This window comes from Cynocephalus volans, chromosome 2 (assembly GCF_027409185.1).
Source record: "Cynocephalus volans isolate mCynVol1 chromosome 2, mCynVol1.pri, whole genome shotgun sequence".
Classification (NCBI taxonomy): Eukaryota; Metazoa; Chordata; class Mammalia; order Dermoptera; family Cynocephalidae; genus Cynocephalus; species Cynocephalus volans.
The window spans coordinates 67,105,876-67,130,517 of NC_084461.1; the positions used below are offsets into that span (position 1 = coordinate 67,105,876).

General features: G+C 33.0%; 1 protein-coding gene across 3 annotated transcripts in view; it reads right to left on the bottom strand.

The window, feature by feature from the left end:
* HOMER1 (homer scaffold protein 1) overlaps positions 1-24,642 on the bottom strand; it is a 130,551-nt gene that overhangs the window by 58,761 nt on the left and 47,148 nt on the right. For all 3 annotated transcript variants that reach the window (XM_063087928.1, XM_063087927.1, XM_063087926.1), the window contains exons 3-5: positions 21,941-22,072; positions 18,260-18,352; positions 11,458-11,597 (exon numbers count right to left, since the gene is read on the bottom strand). In XM_063087928.1, the coding sequence (XP_062943998.1) occupies positions 11,458-11,597; positions 18,260-18,352; positions 21,941-22,072 (365 nt within the window). The remainder of the gene's footprint in view (positions 1-11,457; positions 11,598-18,259; positions 18,353-21,940; positions 22,073-24,642) is intronic.

Genomic DNA, 24,642 nt, shown 5'->3' on the forward strand with positions numbered 1-24,642 from the left:
TCTTTAAAGCTACTACTTCTTTTGACTCTTCAAAGTTAAAACTGTGATGACTGGGTCTTTTAAAATTTCAAGTTTCTTCCATGTTAGTCACTCTCTTTCAATGAGGGACTATTTGCATCTTTTCAATTAGGATAAATTGCAGATCCTCTTCTTCCACAGGAAATGGTGACTCTGCTAAGTTCCAAAACTAAAGGTGGTCACAGAAGTCATCCACTAAGGAAACCTGGCTGTCTCCGCAGTGGGGGGAAAAATCCAACTTGGAGAACTGATCTATTCTGACTTTCAAAAAAAACTATCCAGTTGGTATCAGCATATAAGGGAGTACAGAATCCAACTTTTCCAAAAAAAAAAAAAAAAAGTTCAAGTGGTAATGGGGGAAAGGGAAGGGAGTCTATTTAGGTATGTGGTGTTTTTTTTTGTTGTTTGTTTGTTTTTTTACTACTTATTGCCTGAAATAACTCTCTCCAAAAAAACCCCAAATGTAGTATGTCTAGTACAAGTTCAGGGCTTGACATCTAGTGGGTCCTATGGATTGCGAGGCTTTAGGATAAAGTAGAGTTAAAGATCATTTCCCTTCCTTGCTATGGAACCTAAGACTTTCTGACCATATGTAATAATGACAGAACAGTATATCTACACCCCTTTTAAAAGAAGCTGAAAAGACATGACTACTATACAGTAGCAGTGTTCTTGGACTCAGATGACACCCCATGATATGGTTTTCACATAATATAACAAATTACTAATATCCATTCTCTATATCACCAGAGGAAAAAAATCTATTATTTCATTGAGCCAGAGAGGCCTTAAGCGGTCTCTTTAACAGTAACTTAGCTTGTGAGTAAAGCGTACCCTAGAGTGACCCATTCACAAAAAACTATTAAGCCATAGGATCAAATATAATTTCTAAAGATACTTTTGTTAATATGCAGTTCCATTAATTTCTCATTACAGACTCCAATGTAGCTATGAAGGAAATCTTTGTTCATACTATGACTATGGTTTCATATTAAGTGTCATGGAGAACTTTTTACTGTTAAAAAATTAAATATTAAAAGAAAAGAAACCCTTTGGTGCCCCAGGTAAATAAGACTAAAATTTTTTTGATTAATTTAATGACTTAATTTTCTACTTTGTATTTTAAAATGTCCTATGACATGATTACAGCATCCCTATATTGCTTGAAGGTTAACACACAAGTATGCTGAACACTCTTAAACTACATGCATACAGAAACACAACCCCTCTATGATAAACTAGGTAGGATACTGTCAACGTAAAACAAGTATTGATCACATAATGATCATATAAAATAATCACCAGCTGACATTTCTATATAATGCAATAAGGAAAAACACGAGTCTTTTCTAGAGTAATAATTACATTACAAATTAGAGTTATTTGAAATAGACAACTTTCAGTATGAGTATTTTTATTCATATTTAATAAGAACATGCTTAATATTCATTGAGGATATAATTTATCCAGTATACTTTTAAAGGAATATTTACATTCTTCCTCTTTTTTTAAAAAAAGGCATATTTTTAACTTCTTTCAATTAGAAAGATACTGAAGAAAAAAATCAACTATATCTTTTAAAAAATCAGATAGTAATTTTACCCTATTCTCATCTTCTGTAAGAGCTATTCCACATTTTTTAGAGAGCTAAAAAACTAGAAGACAGGAAGGTTTCATATTTTTACATAGGAAAACTGAGGCCCAGTGATGAGCTCTTTGAAAACAGTGACATTTTTATAAGAATTCTTCTGCTTAGTCCAACTCTTTTTCCTTTAAAATAACCTATCAATTACCTTTCAAGAAGTAAACACAAGGAAAGCATATTGTTATTTGTTGATGCATACATTCCTAAAGCCACCAAACAGTGTGCGGGAATGAGGAGAGAAAGTCACTAACCAATAGGAATAAATATTAATGAGTAAAATGCTAAAAAACTAGGAATAGAGGGGAACTTCCTCATCCTGATAAAGAACATCTATGAAAAATGCACAGCTACCATTTTATTTAATGGTAAAAGACTGAATGCCTTCCCCCTAAAATCAGGAACAAGACAAGGATGTCTGCTCATGCCACTTCTATTTGACATTGTACTAGAGGTTCTAGCCAGGACATTTAGTGAAGAAAATGAAACAACAGGTGTCCAGATAGGAAAGGAAGAAGTAAAACTATCTCTATTTGCAGATGAAATAATCTCGCATATAGAAAATCCTAAAGACTCCATTAAAAACCTATTAAAACTAATAAACAAGTTCAGCAAGTTTGTAGAATACAAGATCACTATACAAAAATCAATTGTTTTTCTATATTCTAGCAATAAACAATGCAAAATGAAATTAGGAAAACAATTCCACCGATAATAACATCAAAAAGAATAAAACATGAATACATTTTAACAAAGTAAGTGGAAAATTTATATTCTGAAAACTAAACAACATAGTTTAAAGTAATTAAAGAAGCTCTAAATAAATGGGAAAACACCCCATGTTCATGGATCAAAAGAGTTAATATTATGGTGGCCATTTGCTCCAAACTCATCTACATATTCAATACAGTCCTTATCAGAATCTCAACTAGTTTCATTGCAGAAATTTACAAGATTCATATGGAATTTCTAAGGACTAAAATACACATGGAAATTCTAGATACTCAGAAGAGTCAAAACAATCTTGAAGAGAAAGAACAAAGTTGGAAGAATCACACATCCCAGTTTCAAAACTTATACAAAGCTGCAATAATTAAGACAGTGTAGTACTGGGATAAGAACAGACATATCAATGGGAAAGAATTAAGAGTCCAGAAATAAATCCTCACATTTACAGTCAACTGAATTTTGACAAAGGAACCAAGACAATTCAATGTCTTTTCAACAAACGGAGCTGGGACAACTGGATAACCACATGTAAAAGAATGAAGGTAGGCCTCTATCTCACATCATATATAAAAATTAACTCAAAATGAATCAAAGATCTAACTGTAAAAGGTAAAACTATAACACTCTCTGAAAAAAAATATAGGCATAAAGCTTTGCGACCTTGGATTAGGCCATAATTTTTTAGATATGACACCAAAAGCAGAAGCAACAAAAGAAAAATAGATAAATTGGACTTACTTAAAATTAAAAAACTTTTGTGCTGCAAAGTACACCATCAAAAAAGTGAAAAGACAACCCAGAGAGTTAGAGAAAATATTTTAAAATCATTTATCTAGTAAGCAGTTAATATCTAGAATATATTAAAAAACTCATGCAACTCATCAGAGACAAATAAGCCAATTAAAAACAGGCAAAGGATATGAATAGTCATTTCTCCAAAGAAGATATACAAGAGACAAACAAGCAACATGAAAAAATGTTTAACATCAGGGTAATGCAAATCAAAACCTCAGTCATCAGGGAAATGCAAATCAAAACCTCAGTGAGATATCACTTTACGCTTACTAGGATGACTATAATAAAAAAAGACAGACAATAATAAGTGTTGGTGATGATGTGGAGAAATCCTTATACACTGCTGGTGGGAATGTAAAATGGTGCAGCTACTTTGCAAAACACTCTGGCAGTCCCTCTAAAGGTTAAACATAGAATTACCATATGACCCAGTGATTCTACTCAGGTATATACCTAAGAGAACTGAAAACATACGCCCACACAAAAACTCATACACAAATGTCCACAGCAGTATTATTCATAATAGCAGAATTTTCAAAAAGTGGAAACAACCAAAATGTTCATCAACTGATAAATGGATAAAGAAAATATGGTATATCCACATAATTAGAATATTATTAGGCAATAAAAAGGAAAATGATATATGCGTACATTCTACAACATGGATGAACCTTAAAAAAACATGCTAAGTGAAAGAAGCTAGTCATATATTATATCATTCCATTTATATGAACTGTTTAGAACAGGCAAATCTATAGAGACAAAAAGTAGGTTAGTGGTTGCTTAGGGAAGTGGGGGGTGGAAGGGAGTAACTGTTAATGGGTACAGGGTTTTTTTTAGGAGGTGATGAAAATGTTCTATAATTCATTGTGGTGATGGTTGTACAACTTGTTGAATATACTCATACTAAAAATGCTGAATTGTACTTTTAAATAGGTGAATTATTTAGTATAGGAATTATATCTTAATAAAGCTGTTATTAAAAATAGGAAGGGGAATATTAATAACTAAGTGTATCCTGCTAGAATTAAGACACTAAAGCGAAATATTCTTCAAATTGGTATCTTTGTTAACCTGCCCAATGTATGGTGTATTTTTCATGCTAATGATCAAGTTGCACCAACTTATTTACCCCTGTCATCTCAGTAACAGGAAAAACATATGCACTTATTTGCTCAATAAATTTATTCATTATCTATAACGTATCTAAAATGGCTGCAAACCATATGGGATACCAAGAAATGCAAGTCAAGGAGGCTTAGTTCGGAAGCTGAGAATCTAGCAGGGTAGGCTAATAAGTAAGTAATGGTAAACATGTGTTGAACAATGATAAAAATCAGGATGATAGTTATCCGAAAAGTGATAGAGAAAACAAACCTTCTTGGAGTTTAGCTCTTTAGAAAAGAGCTGCCTCAACCTGGATAGATCCTAATGATCAATGCCTCTGGAGATCTCTCTGGTCTAACCTAAGCCATTAGCAAATAGTATTACTGAATAACTCTTCTCTGGATTTGCTTCCTCTTCAGTAAAATGAAGTGGCTAAACTATGTTAATAGCTAATGTTTCTTCTATCTCCAAAGTTCTAATACCAACTTTCAGACTTCAATTCAGGACAAGGTCATAAAAATTAATAATTCTGTCAACACTGGATGTACGATGAAGCTGAACTATAAATGGGAAATGGCAAAGTGATAGAAAATAAATAAAAGTACAATGTACATTTATCCCAGCTATTTGGTTATACCTGCATTTTACACATCCTACAAGGAAAGAAGTCCCTGGAGGATGACTACTTTCAACATCAGTGAATAAATTGACAGCTTATTTCCATATGAAATGTGAGCCTGCTATCGCCATGATGCAAGAGATGGCCCCAGTCTTTACAAAGATTCCTTTTGAATGTCTAGATTAGAAATCAGATCGGTAACCTAGTCTCCATTCCTCTTTTTGGCCTCATTAAAAAAAAAACTTTAATACCTGTAGATAACCCTTGCACACTCCACTTCACCACTGACCTCACCACTCCTTACTATCATATACACCATACATTTCCGACATTTATGTGGCTTGCCTAGCTTCTGCATAGGTTCACACCTTGAACTTGGTCCTTACTATTCTGGTAAGAGGAAAGATGGAAAGCCAAATCCAAAGGAAAAGCACTTTTCCCTATGTCCAAAGGCAGAACTGTCCATCTATGTTATACACCTCCCTTTCAATGGATATTGTGGTCTGCTAAGAATAGAAATGAAGGTAAAAAAGGAATTTTACAAAGTCATCCATACAGATCATCATTTATCTAGTATTAATCTGTTCCATGGGAAATGACTACACTTCTAACTCCAGCTAGTCATCTTGAAAATAGAAGCTGACAATCACTAGTGATAGATTGACAAACATTTTTTCCTATTAATAATAATGGTAAGGCATAGGTGGAGACGGGGAAGGACTAATCTCCATTGGAGGCAGGTTAGTATTTTCCGGGCCGAACCCGTGGCTCACTCGGGAGAGTGCGGCGCTGGGAGCGCAGCGGCACTGGGAGCGCGAGGCCGCAGGTTCGGATCCTATATAGGGATGGCCAGTGTGCTCACTGGCTGAGCGTGGTGCGGGCGACACCAAGCCAAGGGTTACGATCCCCTTACAGGACACACACACACACACACACACACACACACACACACACACACACACACACACACACACACACACACACACACACACACACACACACACACACACACACACACACACACACACACACACACACACACACACACACACACAGTATTTTTCTTCTTGTAAATAACCTCTATTAAGTAATAATTACTGACAAAATGCTTTAGCAAATTTTAACATTTTCATCAAAATCTTTTAGACTTTAGAAGAGAATAAAGGTTAGTTCTTAACAAATCCAAGATAGGAAATTTAAGTATATATTATATCTATTCAGAAAGCCAATAAAGTAAACACTGTTGGTCACTAAATTATTTTTATTGCATCTTATTTTGAAATATATAAATGCTTATCAGCTTCCAGAAAATGCAGAATAAGTTACTACAGCACTTCTTATAAAATGCTATTTATTCACAATTATGGTAAAGGAAAGTCTGACATCTCTAAATTGTTGAGTTATGATCTTTTACAAATGGTCTTTGCCTTCAAATTAGTTTCGAAGAAACTAATTTAATCTTTAAGAGTCAATGGTGGAATAATAATGACACTTAAGTCAATTATAACTGCAGTAATAAGGGGAATCCTACAATTTAAATTTTTCACCTACAATTTTATCAATGATAAAGCCACTTCTTGTGAAATCAAGTCCCAGCTTTACACACAAAATTTTATCCAAACAAAAGTTATCCACAGAAATTATTTCTACTTTGGCTTATAACTATAACCTTCTAAGTTTTGCTTACTACCCATAAAAAAGGGAGACAGATGGTACAGTGTGGAGAATATATGCTTTAGAGCTCTTAACAGGCATTCATATCTTTCTTGTTTGTATCATTTTCAAAGTAAGTACAAACTATATCTGATTTAAGATAAAGCACTTTTTTTGTATTTTAACTTATTTTGTTAAATATAAATATTTTGTATTTACTTTGTTTTTTGGGTTTTTTTTTTTTTTGCATTTTAGTTAAAATGGTATATGATATTTCCAATGAAATTCAGTGTTTGAAATTGTACAAGAATCCCTAGTCACAGTTTTAAAGTAGTGGCTTTCTGAAACTTTGATAATGAATGAAACTTTAATAATAAATACAAATGGAGTGAACACACCTGGATGTAATAAAGTTTGGTAAAAGTGTAGTTACACTGCTTTAAGGCAAAATCAACATACTAGAAAGTAACATTTCTGCATCCACCCTTTAATGAGTATCTGTTAGAAACACATGAAGTGGCAGAAAAATTTCTTTAACAGAATAGATGATACATGCACTATGCCCAAAATGCATAAATTCTAGCAGCCCCATGAGAATACATTATCTAAACATTAGAAGAATCTATATGTAATCAGTGCTTAAATGAGCCTATTTTCCATTAAGGTAATCAAACTGTTATTAAAATTTATCAGTACAAAAATGGCTCCACAAACTGCTAATGTGTTTATGTCTGTTCTGAATTCTCAAAAATATAATAACAGCAATTATTTATCAGTTATAGTACTGCATATGTGAGGATCATAAAATTATAATGAACAAAATAAAACCTTTTAGTTTTCAGTATTACATTTCAGTATTACATTCTAACAGTACTGGAATACTATAAAATTAACTATTGCAAGAGAATTTTGGTAGCTTTAGATCTTTAAAAAAATCTATTTATTATTTGTAAGAAATACTAAGTAAATTCTAGAATTCCACACAGCTGATGCTACGAAGCAAACAACTCCTAGGAATGAGAGAACAAAACTTTCTCACATATGTACATGCTAGTCTATTAGTATATAGCTACTTTATTTAGTATATATAATCTAAGACTATGGTCTCAAAGAATGCCCTGAAAACTTCTGTGGGTCAGAGTCTACACCTGCTCAATCCTAAAAGGATATTACCATTTAGTTTAAAAAATACATATTTTTTAGAAAGAAATAGCAATTTGGATAAAATTTAATAACACATTCCCAAATAAATTAGTAAACATTTCATCCTCATGATCTCTCTATTTTACACATCTCTAAACTTTTAAAGCATTTAAATTAGTAAGCTAAAAAAGTATTAATTCACTGAAACTTAGTCAATGAAAATGATTTTGCATAGTTTACAACAAGAACAGAAAACAGTACTATAGCATTTGATTAAGGGGTATTGAGCAGCCCATTCATGTAAAATTTAGTTCAGCACTATAATTAAAAATCAAAGAAAGTAGTAAATAATTCGAAGTAACCTATAATACCACTGAATCATATATAATGTAAAAGTTGTAAAACCTTAGTATATACATTTTTTAAAAGTTCAAATGTAATTTTAAAAAGTATTTGTGGGTCTGATATTTGCTTTAAAAATAATACAGTGATGGAGAGGGTGGGGATAGAGATGAAACAAGACTGAGCATTTTTTCAGAACTGTTGAAGCTGGGTAATATGTTTATGGGAATACAGTATAATATTCACTCATATATATGAAAAATTTTATTATAAAAAGTTATAATAAAAATTAAAAGTAGTAAAAAATCTTGCTAAGTAATAACTTTTTAAAAATAAAACTTACAAAGATTAAAGAACAAACTATAACCACATTACTAAAATTTTCAGTCCTAAATGAAAATCAGGGCCTTCTTTTGGTATGTTAATTAACACAAATTCATGAGATTTAGGCATAAAATTGAATTCTACGAAGAGCACAAGTTGACTTGCTAAGTAGCTATTACTATAGTCAACTCTTAATTAACTTCGTTGACTAGATCCCTGTTCTCTACATCCCATCTTTTTTTAAAAACATAAACATTCTAGTGATGTTGCTCCTTATTTAAAAGCAGCAAAATGGGATCAACCAGAACAGAGAAATACTGGCAATTTTTTTTTTTTTTTTTTGCTATTCATTCTCTTCTGTTAAAACAAGTACTGAGGAAGGAAGGTAAAATAAATAGTGTAAACAAAATTTTAAAACATAAGATTTTAATTGTCTTCCCTTGCCATGGAAAAAAAGAATAGTGCATCCAGTTTAAACACTCGTGAGTTTCAGATTCAAATAAAATTTATTTTGATATTCTTTCCGTCTCTAATTCATGAAACATTGATCTTATTTGTATAGAGGTCTCCTAGGATACGAATGATTATTCACTTCCTGACACAACAATATGCTTGTGTTGGGTATTGGGTATTTGACTAAAATGTACTGTTAACTAACTGACAGAACATGATAGGGTTAAGAGAGTGACGTGCAATCTCAGAGTTGTTACTGATGAACTATGTGACCCACGACAACTCACCTAATATCTGGGATTTAGTTTCCTCACATGCCAAAGGCACATGCTTTCAGACTTTGACATTTTACACTGTAATCCAGCACACACATATATATGTATATGACTGAAACAGTTTCTACTATTTATGTTTTTATACTTTTTTTTCAGAAAGGACTCACCAGTGAGAACCCCAGAGGCAACCACGACCCAAGCACAAGGGAGCAAGAGGAGAACCACATGTCCCCCCAGTTTCTTCTCTTAAGGTGAGTTTTACTCTGATATTTTCTATTTGGTTTTATATTTATTTTTTCAAAAGGCCATGAAAAACCTATTAAATTAATTTCAAACTACCACAGTTTGGAAAATCCTGGATTACATCATCTCTGAGGTCTCTTCTAGCTCTGATATTCTGGGGATTCTAACATTAGCTGTAAAATATTCAACCTTCAGGTGGAAATCTTGATTTCAGTAAAGAAATGTAGATGAGTATTGATTAATACTGATTAATGTAAAATCTAAACAAGTTCAGGGAATAAGTCTTCTAAAATACTACAGTTAAGTATTTTTAAAATAATGAGAGAAATGGTAAGATTATGTAATGACTTTAACATAATTAAAAGCTTAAATTGACCTGCTAAGTTTTATATTCAGAAATCTGTCAAATATCTTTGTGGCTAATCTATAAATTCCAGTAGTTGAAGAAGCTACATCTTCAAGTCAAAGTAACTGCTTTTAGACTCCCCAGAGAAAGATCAGTAGAGGAAGTCCAATCCCAGGTAGTAACTAAGGATTAGCAAAACAGTAAACATTTAGAAAATTTTGGTGCATAAAGTAAACTAGAAATAATAGCTTTTATAAATGTTAAATACAAAAGTTCTTATTTCTAAATGCGACAGTATTCAATGCAGATGGCTCAATTTAAGTGTTAGTCAAAGAAATCAAGTATATAATTATAATCAGTCTATTTATTAAATGAATATGTTAAATATAATTTAATATTAAGAAAATTTTTCCTTCCCTCCACATAAGTAAAATATTTTTAAAAACTGCATACTAGTAATAGTAACATCATTCTTTTTTTTTTTTTTTTCTTTTTTTTCCGTGACCCGCACTCAACCAGTGAGTGCACCAGTCATTCCTATATAGGATCCGAACCCGCGGCGACGCTCCTAGCGCAGCACGCTACCGAGTGCGCCACGGGCTCGGCCCGTAACATCATTCTTCAATAATTGCATATTTAAAAAGACCATATGTTTAACAAATCAATGTGAACATATAGTCTCCAGACTGGAAGAACAAAAATTCTCAGGTGTTCAGTCATCTTTATAACTATAAAAAGAAAATATGCGTATACTCCAACAGTTAAAGCATGAAATCCATTATAACTCCAAGATACGTCTACTGTTTTATGCAAAACTATTAGCGTTTTTAGCAACAAATTAGAATAGCCTCACAGTCAAACAGTTTTCCCCTATTAATTCCTAAAAAAATCCCTTAATTAATTTTGTCTTTTTCCTCAGCCTGATCATGAGGTCCCTCAATGTTAGTCTCTACTAAAAAAAAAACCTGTTTTTTAAATTTTAACTAAAACCACCAAGTGAAAAGTTTCCAAAGAAGGATAAAAAGTAACTTTAAGACAGATGATTGATATGTGTTTGTTTTACATTTGTAATACTGCAATTTCATAGACCTCCTTATATTCTAAAAATACCACAATACGGCTAATAACTGGTTTGGAACACATTTAGGATAATTTATGTTTTTTTAGAATATCAAATTCTTTTAAAATTCAGAAGCAAGTGAAGATTTATCTCCTGTTAGTGGGTGTGCAAAATTAAATCTGCTGTTAACACTAACAGGCTCATGCTAGAAGTTACCCCACTGTCTCCTTCTGTGAAATCACGTGGTGGGATCACCTCTAAGGCTACGGTAAAGCTTAATTTCAGAGTGGGAAGCCTATTTTTAAAAAATTACAATTTATAACCTTCAAGAACATGCATGAATATAGAAACCAGGTTAACATAAGGGGCCTTTTAGGGACTATGTTAAAAAATAGGTAGAAGTGATTTACAATATTTTGTTTCACTGAAAAATAATGTGTACTGTAATTAGCTCAGTACTCCTTTTTCTACATAGATAATGGAAATGTTCACTCCAGTCCATCTAGGTAACTATAAACAATAAATTAATACAATTTCCCTGTATTTCCTTTCTGAGGTTAACAAAAGTTTAAAAAAAAAAAAAAAAAAAAAAAAAAGTCTGACCTGAAATTTTCACTCAAAGGTTGTAATTGCAAGAATTCCTGAAATCAAATAAATTTTCGTATTTACACATTTTACTTAATCATGATTGTTGAATTGAATCTGTACCTATGTGAAAATGGCAATGCATTCTGAGTTGGTTCAGCCCTTGGCTCTGAGTTCTGTGTCACATCAGGTGTTCTTTCATCGTCTGTCCCATTGATACTTTCTGGTGTTAAAGGAGACTGAAGATCCCCGCCTGCTGATTCCTTTAAAAAAGGGGATGGAGGATAAAAACAGTTATACTTCTGTTAAAGCACACAATATCATCTTAAAGTTAAAACTGACTCTCATTACTTATGAACCTAATTTCAAATTTGGGTCAAAGACTTAAAAAATAGAATTTGAAAGATAAACAATTTTTTGGAAGCAAAACAACTCATAAGAAAATTCAGTGAAACATAATACAATTAGAAATGTAAATATAATACAATTTAGAAATGTAGTTTCAAAGAACTGAAAAACTTTTGGATTTATATAAGTAACTAACTGGTCAGAATAAAAGATACTCAAAGAATTACTACAGAAGAAAAAGAAGACAACACAAAAATGGAAGAAGATATAATTTTATCTTGGAGGAAGACAAAGATAACGGGAGGAGTGCAGAAGAAAAAAGGGGGGAGGGGAGGAGGGCAAAGGGGAGTATAAAATCTGCAGTAAATTTTAATTTTATCTGCTCTAATTTTCAATTTCTATAGAGCTATTTACAAAAGCAACCAGAAATACCTCTATAATATACACGTATTATACATGCAGTGGATTGAATTATGTCCCCCAAAACTCAATGAAGCTTGAATTGTGTCCCCCAAGTTTTATGTATTAGAAACTTAGCCCCACTGTGACTCTTAAGAGGGCGGGAAATCCTATTATGGTAACTGAAAGGTGTAGCTTTGAAGAGGTGATTGGATTGTAGGACCATGCCATAGTCAATGGATTAAAAATGGTGGTCAGTGGCATGATTCTGAGGGCTTTAAAAGAAGGGGGACTGTCTTTCTCTCTCTCTGCTCTCTCTGCTCCCACCATCTTGCAATGTGAGACCCCTGGGTCACTGTCGCCACTACCAGATGGACTCTAGACTTCCTAGCCTCAGAAACTGTAAGCAATAAATGTCATTTTTCTCTGTGAATGACCCAGTTTCAGGTATTTTGTTATAAGCAACATAAACAGAGTAATACAATATGTAATGATGTTAGTTCATGTCAGTTTTTCTTGGCTAGTACACATAATGGAATTTTTTTTCACAAAATTTCCTGTCTTATTTCTACTTTTAATTAATATTTGCTCATAAGAACAAGAAAAAAGTTCCAATAGTAAATAAGGACATAAAAGGAAAATGAAATTCCCATTCCCTCAAACTACCCAACAAGTAGTCAAAAGTATTCTATAAAACCTTCCAGAAATTTTATATATGCTAAAAATAGCACTGTGAAACTTGTTTTTATCAAATGTATTTAAAACATCTAGATCTTTTCCAATTTAAATTCTGTGTAATTTCATAAGCATTCAACTTTATTCTTTAGAAAAATCTACTTCTAAAAAAATCAACATTTTATATCCTCAAATCAAACACTAAACAAAAAACTTGGGAAATATTTATTAGATTACAGACTTCTGGGAAAAAAAGGAATAAATTCTCTTTAAGGAGAGATTCTTAAGCTAATATGACTGCCCATTTCTATAATAAATGTTTAAGAAAAAACTGATCAAATGATATCTTCTTTGAGGTACAAGGATACTTCAAAAACTGTGTGGAAAGATTCGTATTATCTGAGTTTTCCACGAGCTTTTGAAGTACCCTCATATACACACACACATTAATATGTATGTATGTACATGTAAACCAAAGATGCTAAGAAAAAATGAAAAAAGCAAAAAAAAAAAAATGTAAATAAAAATAGATATAATGAACATCTCTATTACCATCCTTATTTTGAGAAAATAAAATCACTCACATCTCACTTTGTTTCTGGGAAACTCTCCCCATACCCCCCACCAAAACAAATAATCTGCAGTGAGAAAAATGACAGTCAAATTGAAGGAAAAAAAATCTATTTTTAGCAATTAAAATCTGAGAATATCAAGGAAGCCAAAATTGATAGATGCAACCATACATGGGTACTTCAAAAAGTTGGTAGAAAAATGGAATTGAAAGATAATGCAAATCTTTCCTTGAACTTTTTGAAGACCTCTTATATTATAAAAAAGAAGCCTGAGCACAGATGTAAGACTCAGGAAGTGATCCTTAAGGATCTCTCTTCCTATCCACGTATGAAGTAGCAAGAAAGCGAAAAACCTAGAATATTCTGAACCACATGAAAAAGAAATGACCTTGGCCCTCACTCCACGGCCAGTCTTCATAGTGGTATCACCAATCTACTATGTAGTAGAAGGCTGGAGTCAGAGTTATATGGCAGCACTGCTCTTCCCCACTGCACCAAATACCACTATCACCTTCCATTTAATTCCAATAAAGAATGAAATTAAAATTCCTGTTATAGTTTTATCCTTTTTGGCGTAAGTAGAACAGGGCCCTCTCTTTATCATTTAACAAACATTCATGGAATACCTATTTCATTCTTTTATATTTAAATGAAGGTGAGAACACCACTCTTTTCTGAGTAGAGGCTCTTACAAAAAAAATTGGGGAAGGAGCTAATGATTTTGAGTTTCCATGGCAGTGGAAATGGAAAGAAATGCTAGGAAAGAGACAAGAACAGCAAAAGTATACATAAAGGAAGTTGAGGCCACGAACTCAGACAATCATCCCCTAATCTTCTGTCATAAACTATTCCCTATACCTGGACACCATTCTGAGCCCCCATCTCTGGAATCCCATTTTCTGACAACCACAGAAGTTCTTGTAATCTAATTCTCTGGATTAACTCACGCTTTTCTTTTCCTATGTAAAATGTATTGGCTGATTGATGCTCAGGGCTAGTGGGTTAATCTCCACTCCGCTTGCCTATTTCGCACCCATCAGTTGCATTAAATTCTTATTAAGAGTCAGCTGTATTTGTCACAAACCTGTTTATGCCAACTGTGTTGTTACAATTATATAACTGAATTAAATATTATGTAAACTAATGAAATTTGAATGCAAAACTAGAATAATTATTCTAATGAAAACCAAACACTTTGAAATGACTGAAAGGTAAGTGGCTAAAAATTATTATAAAACCCATAATTAAATTAGGCATATATAATATACCATACATAATACCACATATAATGAAATATACTACCATATAATATCAGAAAAGTGACATAAAAACTACTAATGCCATACTGAGATTTCTTTGCAAGTACCAAGGTTTAGCTTTACTTGAAAGAAATAAAACTTGGAAATTACAATTAGCCATCAGTACCATTTATGTACTGAAAAATAATGTGGGACTCCAATAAACAGATCATATACAAAGGCTTTATATCAAAATATTGGTGAATAAATTAAACATTATACTATTAAATTTTAATTTATAAATTTTAAAGTAAGAATTTCTTTTAAAAATTCCTCACCTTAAACTGACTTTTTTGATTGACAGATCATCTACTGGTTTTGATGCCAACAGGGTAAGGGGCCTGTGCTATACAACCTCCTGTTCTCCCAATCCATACCATCCTTTCCCACCTCCTTTTCAACCACATCAATACTTACTACAATCTCTTGACCCTCTGTTATTGTGCTACTTTGTCAGGCTCATCCTGGCTTCATTTCTTTCCTTACTAAGCCAAATGCACAACCTTACCTCAAGAGTCTAAGAATGGGGAAGGGGCTAATTTTGCTCTAAATGCCAGACTCCTTTCATCACAAGCCTTCATGGAGGTCGCATGGTTTGTCTACAGTACTGCTTCTCAAAGTGTGCTTCCCAGACCAACAGCATCAACATCTCTTGGAAACTTGTTAGAAATGCAAATACTCCCACCCCATCTCAGACTTACTAAATCAGAAACTCTGGGGGTGGGACTTAGCAATTTGTATTTTAACAACTCTTCCAGTGAATTCTGATGCAAGATTTACACAATTAAGACACCTGTATTTTTCTAGATAATTGTTCATGCCAGACACTGTGTCAAGGCTTTGCGTTCTCACCACCACAACTTCAGGAACAACAACAGCTGTTAACATTTATCGAGCATTTACTATATAATAAGCACTTTCTAATCTTCATTTAATTCTCACAGTAACCTTAATAAGGATGTATTGTTCCTATTCCCATTTTATAGATGAAGAAAAATAGTAACTTGCCTAAGTTCAGAAAACTAGTAAGGGTTAAAGACCAGATTCAAATTCGTGTTCTGGAGTCCACATTATTAACCACAACCTGATATTGTCGTTATCATACCTATTCCTCTCAGCTATGTTATAACTAATGTAATACTCATGTCAGAGATGTATGAACACACTTGGGTAAGCATCTTTCCCAAGATCACAGAGCAACAGAAAAAGGATTTATGTCTGAGTTTATCTGACTGGAAAACTCATACTCTTAAACAGTCTGTTATACCTCCTCAAATAAAAGCAAAAGTTATGACCAGCTACACATCTACTATTATCGATTATCCCATTTAACCTACTATTGATTATCCCATTTAACCTCCCCTTTGCTGAATTCCTGAGTAATAGTGTATTCTTCAGGCAGAGTATTAATTCAGCAGATTGGTTTAAACCAGTGAGAATCAAGTTCTGCTTTTTTTAGGTGAGTAGGGCAGGAGTGGCCAATGGTCATACAATTCAAACTAAAATAGAAACATTAGGAATTGTCATAAAAGGTGGAAAGGGGAGGAAAGAAATGAAGGAAATACTTTTTTTTTTTTAAACTATTCTCTTTGGCCTCTGTATATTAAATTAACAAAAGACATCAAATGTTTTGAAAAGATAAATTAAGGCCCATGTATTTTGGCTCTCAAATACTGATGAACTTAAGATAATTCTTTATTCTTTATATTTTACAGCATTTTCCAAATATAAGCATTTCTGGTATATTCCTTTGATGAAAGTAAAGGCTTAAAAGACATTCCTTCCACCAAAGAGGGGCAGGTATCTCAATAGCAGCTTGTAACAGTTAATGACCAATTAAACAAAAATGTAAGTTATGATTAGAGAAACAGGAACTAAGTGTAATGGCAAAATTTAATCCATTACAAGTTTATTGAAATTCTTTAAGTATTCTCTTAACTGAATGTGCTGTTTGTTGTATCTTCTTGTAACATTAGAATCATTCACCTGAGGAACTGGAGCTTCCAACATGTACTGGTACTCAGTTTGAAAAGGACTTTTATGTTTAAAGTATCACTACACTATCACAGCATTTGGATTCAAGAGAAGTTTCAAAATGATCATCCAAGTTATTCCAGGTCACTGCACATATGGAGGTATAATGGAGCTTTGGCTTCAACCCAAAGCATACCTTAAGTCTGTAAGGAAATAAGCATTTTAAGCACACTTAACCAGCAGGATTTACCAAATAGAGTTGGGTGCCAGAGGTGGGGAGGAAGATGAAGAGCAAATAGTTTTCTAAACTGTTCCAATCATTTGGCTAGTCACTAAGTTCCAGGGCAATTCCTATTTACTTCTACAAGAAAGGTCCATGTAAATCTGCTACTACTGACATTATTCCAGAGAAACAATTGTAACATCTGATTTTTTCTTTACATAAAAGCTACTAAGTACATTTCAAAAACAATTCCTATAGACAAGAACACAGCACAAACCTGAAAGCTAACTGCTCTGCAACAACATCACAGAATGTAAAAAAAATAATATTAATAAAGTAAAATAAAAAACGAAACAAAATGCTGAAAGCTACTGTGAAGACTACAATTGAAATAAATTTGAAATAATTTTTAGAAAAGCCTATATTAACAAGCTGAAAATAATTGGCATTTTATATGAATCATAAATTAAAATCTTTGTAAAAGTACTGAGATATACTATTTAATGAACTTTACTTGAAGATATAATTTTCAAGTGAAGAAAAATTATGATGGACAAGTAACAGGTCATTTGTAAAAGGAAAAAGTGATACTTCTGTAAAACCTATCATCTTTGTGTTGCAGTGCTAAGTATAAAGATAGATGTTCGAACTGTCAGATTTTAGTACACTTTAAAATCAGGTAGAACAAACCACACTGTTCACCCATTTTTTAATTTTCTATATATTACAGTGCTTTGCTATCTTAAAAAAAACCTTTCTGGCTGGGGAGAGACTGCCTTTCCCCTCCAGTGCTAGCCAATTCTCAGAGATAGTAAGGTCCCAGCCTTTGATATGCAAACTAGCCAAATCCAGAGCTGCACATCCTCTATCCGGCCCACACACCCTAGGAGACAACCCAGACAACATTCCTCTGCCTTAACCATCTCAGTGCCAGGCAATGGGGGACCTCCCCTATAGTTTAGAGGCTGCTGAGATTACTCATATTAGCTAATCCTCAACTATTTACTCTGCCCTGCTTTGCCCTTCCCATGGAAATCCCAATAAAGGCTCTACCTTGGCTTTCCCCTGTTCCTGCTTTCTGCCTTCTGACCACCCTGAGGCCCTGCATGGCATGCATTTGACTGGCTATCACATAAAAAAACACAGAACATAAGCAACAGGCCAATCAATGATTTTTACGTACTTTTGTTTTTAAATTGTATGCACATTAAATAATCTGAGTTTTAATTTCTAAACTAAATTTAAAAAAATATTCTTGTAGGCACTGGCATACAGAAAAAACTTTTTTCCACTGGTATGGATTAACCAAAGAATGCATTTCTATGTCCACTTTGGAAATTAATTTTGCCATTATTCTCCCAATTTTAAGTATGACATAAAGGATATCATCTGAAATGAACAAAGCTCTTAAATAAGAATAGAAATGAAATACCCACCTGTGAAGGTGTACTGGTAAGTTCCATCTTCTCTTGTGATTTCTCCTTTGCTAGTCGAGCAGCTTCCTTAAATTCCTGAAACTTTTCTGCAAACTGAATGTATAAAGACTACATACATTAACCAAATAAAAATAAGTTACTATGCCAACTTTTACCTTAGTTTTCTTCCATTTTCTGAATGACTGACTCTTACACAAGCAATAAAGCCTCAAATCAATTACAACTTGTAATATGAAAAAGGTAGAAAAAACACCTAATACATTTGTTTGTGCACTATAAAGTACTTTAACAAATCTCATTAAAAAACAACACAACATAACTAAGTTAGCACTTGGTGTCAGTTAGCTTACCTATATGCCTCCTTGGTGGTTCAGAAATTATTTACTAAGACCAAGGTGGGGGAGTGGAATCATTAAAGATAAGTATACTTTGTTTCATTTATCACCAAGAAAATTGAATTTCTTAAGTATTCACTTGTAAACATCACAGTACTTAGAAAAGGCTTTTTGTATTTTCACTAAAATACAAACTGTCATATTATGAAAGGTATTTTATTTTCAACAATACAAACAGAAATATTTACTATTATCACTAACTGGTAACTAAAAATTCATTTCCAAATATTTCTGAACAGCTAATGTGCAGCAGCAGAAAAGAATAAAATACTCCACAAAGGTCTTTAAGATTGGTAACAATTTCAAGACAAAAATTATTGTACATGAAATGATAATTCTTAGGAACCCATAGGAAACTATCAAACATCATGGCCATGAACATCTATTTATGTTTTGGAAGTGGAAGCTAGTCTATCACTATTATTAGAGAGGATAAGTTAGGGCTACAAAATAACTACATTTAAAAACCTAAAATCTCTATGTAACTTAAAATACCTTGTTAGAGATAGCAATAAAAATATGAAATCATAGTTCCCTTTGCAAAGCCCCATAAACCAACCCTGATTTCATTTCCATCTCGGGAAGGAAAGTTTTGAAAGGAAAGGCTTGTGATACTTTGATCTGCCTTGAAGAGATGGAGTAGGGTCAGAATCACAGCCGTTGTTATTATAAATTTTCCTTCTTATCTTATCTTCACCTACAACTTGTAGAACAGGAAACTGTATTTGTGCTACTATACTTCTCTAATTGAACAGAATATCTCTTTATATAAAAAAAATTTGAATATAAAGCTAAAAAGGTCTCACAGTGGTGAAAATGAAATAAAACCAAAACCATAATTAACTTTTCTTTATGTAATTTGAAGTAGTGCACAAGGTTTTTCTTACACTAATTTAGCATTCCAAACTAATGATTTAAAAGCATTCTCAAATTTCATAAAAACCTACACTATTGCTAATTTTTATATCCTTAGTTTTCAGCAAAAGAAAAACATGAAGGTTTAGGTTTCTGTGATAACAAAATACAACACAGTAAACACTCTAACAATGCAAGCATAGTTGGAAATTTGCTCACATTAGTCAACCTTAGGAGACCGTACATTTCTTCCAATAATGCTGCTTTTCCTTATTTTGAGAGGCCCTTGTCTGAAACTGCATCCAGAGCCTTCTCCAAACCTTTATAATGCTTTGACTCACTCATGATTTTTAATGATAAAATAAGCCAGAATATCTTTTTATATGCTTGCTTCATTTATGTGAAAGATTATAAACTCATTTGGACCCCCTACAGCCTGCAAAGGACAAAGATTAGTCTTCAAGGTAGTTTGGAAAATAATCATGATTTTTTCATCTTTTGATTAAAACATTCCAAAGAGTCTGATTTTAAGCTCTTGGAGCCAAGTACAGCAAATAAACTAGACTTGGCTCCAAGAGCTTAAGCGTTGTTTACTGCTATTTAATCCACCCTCAAAATACTAGGATTCACCACCAATAAGGTTAGTTAAAAGTAGATACTAACTTTAAAGAAGAAAAAAATTCTTGAAAAACGAAAACCATTCCCAGAGAAAAGAACAAATAAGAGGAGACAGTATGATTGACAGAATTTAATAAATTATTCTTTTACTACATTAGCTAGCTGCTCAGTCACTTAAAAGATATAACAAAGAACTTAATTTATAGTCAAAATTAGTTGGGCCCCAAAATCATTTCATGGAAGTTTGAGAAATTAACCCATGATTTAGTTTTTGTGGTGTCAAGTCAAGAAATTCAGCAAGTGGAATACACTTACAAATTTTAATTTTTATGCTGTAGGCTTAAGTAGACAATTCCAAAAGAAAAGTTCTAAAAAGGTTCTGAGCAATGGCAAAGGCATTAGAATAAACATATAATTTCACAAGGGAATTATTTACGAAAAGGCAGAGCTCAACTGGATGCCTGTGTCCTTGTTATGCTTAGATACTTTGAATTTAAAATTATGTATTTAGCAAATAAGACATATACAAGAGAAACCAAATCAGATAACACTTGTTTGTTTTATTCATCCTACAGAGAATGATTTATAAACACCAAGGTAAAAGTTAAAATACTCTTAAAATAGAGCTTTAAACTATATATTCAAAAGATTACAAAAACACTTGAAAACAACAGTGTTAAGTGTAAACAGTTTGATGCACAAGTGAAACAAAAGAAAACAAAGTAGATGATCTCAACTACTGAATTATCTAACTATAACTTCAAGCCAATAAACATTCACAAAAGGGTAAACTTTTTAAAAAGAACTCATTTTTAAGAATCTGAATGATTTCTGTAATAAATAGCTTAAGGTTTAATGTAAATATGAACGGGGTATATCTACAAGAGCCCGATTACCCTGAACTTAAACAATTTCAACTCTTAAGCCATTACAATCTCAGTATATCAAATCACATGTAAAGTGTTTCAAACGTAGGATCATCCTTTTAACTCAATACTTCAAAGAGAGAGGTTTTAAGCATAAATCTTTATGTCTGGTGGGCACAAAACTTGAAGAGCAAACTGAATAATACTCATCTCCTTGATCATCTTAGTATTCTCAGATTGTTTCAATTTCCTTTTCCTGATACACTCTTTCCGTGTAACATCTATAAGAAGTCAAGGTGCTGAAGGTATGAACACCATCATGGCTTTTGCTTATAGGTAGGGCAACTATTTTATTTACAATATTTAGCCTGGTGATGCTCTGCATTTCATTGGCCTTTCTGGTCACACTAATTCACTTAGTCAGGATTATCCAAGAATTCCTCATGATGTGTATTGGAAATCACTCTGCACTGCATCAAAGAGCTCAGAGTATTCCACACCCAGATAAAGAACAATTTTCCCTAAACACAGTAATTTATATGTGCCTGCTGTCATGTCAAAAAGCTGAAATCTGCTGAAGTCTTTATCACTATCAGCTTGAGTTTTTGTAATTCAGAAGAGCTTGGTGTCTTGCCTATCTTGCAAACCATCTCGGTGTTAATCTGACCGAAATCCATTCTGAAGTGATAATCCCCACCTTTCATTTCCTATCATACAGTTACCAAATAAATCTTTCTCAACCAATGGTGACTTTTAAACATGTACAATAAATTTTTGAAGTGACAGTGGAATCCAATGATCTCTTGCTTTTTGCTCCTCAGTCACTATAGTTCTGAGAATATTAAACAAATTTTTCCTATATTTTTTACTCTCCACTTGCTATTATATATTTAAGACATATGACTTGAAGATGAAGATTTTTGCTCAGATCCTACGATTTAACTTACTTTCGAAAGATGATGCTCAGAGGAGAATCCCAGTCCATAAACAGTGTTTGCCCGGCTATCTGCCCACTGGCCAAACTTCTGAGATGTTTTAGTAAATGTCATGTTTGGGGTGATGGTGCTATTTATTATTGCCTGAAAAATAAAACAAGAATAAGTAACCAGTCAAAAATTAGTAGACAGGCATTTAAACACAGGGCCATTTAGCTACATAAAAATTTAGGATTACTAATAAGCCACAATGTTAAATATATAAAGATAGTTATAGAAACAGTTTCTAGCTGTGACAGTGTAGAAATATGGTACCTAACGGAATTATAAATATAATGGCACTATGCCTATCAAAAATTTCAATATCTTACACTCAAAGTAAGTTTTCCTATGATCAAGTGCATTTTCATGTGACCCTACTAACTCTCAAAAAGTGGGGTAGCAACAGGTTTTATAGGCATCTAAAAAAACTAACCAATGTGGTCTTGGTCACTAATCCGCCATTTCAGCTATTCATTTTTTTTTTTTTTTTTTGTCTTTTTCGTGACCAGCACTCAGCCAGTGAGCGCACCGGCCATTCCTATATGGGATCCGAACCCGCGGCGGGAGCGTCGCCGCGCTCCCAGCGCAGCACTCTACCAAGTGCGCCACGGGCTCGGCCCTCAGCTATTCAAATTAACTTCTTTCTGCTTCTAAGTTTAAGAGTTCCATTTTAATCTCCATTCTGAGTCTTTCCTTGCCTCTGTATTACTTGCTCTTTAATCACTGAAGAAAAACACGAAAGTGATAGATGACTCACACTTAAAAAAATTATTTCATAGATTCCTTGAAGAGAACATTACTATGAATCTATCTGAAATAAAAATTTTAGCTCTTGAAAATAAATGTCTCTCAATGCCAGAGTTCTTGTCCTTTTAAGGAAAAGACATAGAAATGCTGAGTCATTACAGATCACGTAATGCCCTGATCCTGGTCCTCAGCCATGCTGAAGTTTCTGCAGCATGATCAGAAAACTTTAAAGCCAACTTTACATGCACAGTTCAGGCAGTAAGTGAAGAAACAAATGTCTACTCAGGGGCACCTAATGGCTTTCCAACTCAATCATCAAGTGCAGAAGTAGAGGTAGGGTTGGGAAGGAGAAAAACACTTGTTTAGCTGAGTTATACTGCAGTAGTTAATAGCATCAGTTTAAAAAAGGAATTACAAAGTGGAAAATGTGATAGGAAATATAAGTCTGCTATAGAAGATAGATTTTGTTAAAAAAAAAAAAGCCCACAAAAACTTTTTCAGAAAAGATATCTAAGATTCTAATAATTACAAGCAGAAAAGTATATTCAGAAATGAAAATGCCAGAAGCAATAACTCATATTGCTTCAGAGGGAAGCACACATGAGGATTATTTAATAACTCAAAGTATTTTAATCTGGTGAAGGTAGCAACTGAAATCTATTTAATCATGTCCATATAGTTTCTTTTCTTGGACATGGGACTACTTCAGTTGACCTTTACTTTTATATACCATTTAATCCTCTTATCTAATAAAACTACATTTTGTCTGTAGTTTGGGCCAAGAAACAGATTACAGAGAATTAAAAGTTCACGTCAGGGAAAATAAATAATTAACACTCCAGAGTCTGAGATTATAATATTTAATCTGTCAAACTTCACTAAACCAAACAGTTATAAAATAAGACAAAATTATTCTTTACTAAAAAAATCTTCACAGAAACTATTATTATTTCTCAAATCCTTTAAATTCTCTAAGAGAAACTGAAAAAGGATTGGTTATTCAAGTAAATACCTGTTAGTCACTTACAAATAAGACACAAAGAGCAAATAGACCCCGAAGTCCTACAACTAGTTAGGGAGATAAGGAAAGAGCACACAGAAAAAAACAGATGGAAAGTTTAGCATTAAAATATCTTTTATTCCCCCAAACCACTAGGCAATACATAATTAATAACCTAATAATAATATTAATAACACTAACAATAGTAGCAAGTATTTGTATAGCAATTACTATACACACTTTGTTCTTTGCCTAAATTAATTTTCTCTTTATAACAATACTTCGGTGTAATGATATAGATGTTTTTATTAGTTCCTTTTTACAGATGAGAAAACTGAGGCACACAGAAGTTAAATACCTTGCTCAAGGTCACATGGCTATCAAGTTGTGGAGCAAAAATTTAAACACAACAGTCTGGCTCTAGAGTCTGTGCTCTTAACCCCTACACTGAATTGCTAAAATTTCTAGGAGTCAAAAGGCCTCCTGGCTTCAAGAAAGCTTGAAGGAGAAGAATAGAGACTTCATCTTTCTATATACTTTATAACTAGAATCTGATGTTTGGAATTTCCTTATCTAAGTGAGTTACACAAAATTTATTGATGATAAAATGGATCCAAACACACACCCTTTTGAAGGGTATGTTATCCACCAGGCACTGATGTAAGTGCTTTGCAGGTATTAATTCATTTAATCCTTACAACTACCAGTACTGAGATGAGAACAATGAGGCTGAGAAAAGTCAAATGCCTGACACATAATAGATATGCAATGAAAATTTAGTAAGTAAACCGAATGACCTCAGATTTGTGGAAAATTTTAGCATGTCACTCAAAATAATAAAGTAGTCAAGCCAAGTAATTTAATGGATAAAAATTGCTGCAACCCTAAGAAGGACCAGTTTTGCTTCTTAAAAGTTAAGTTTTAA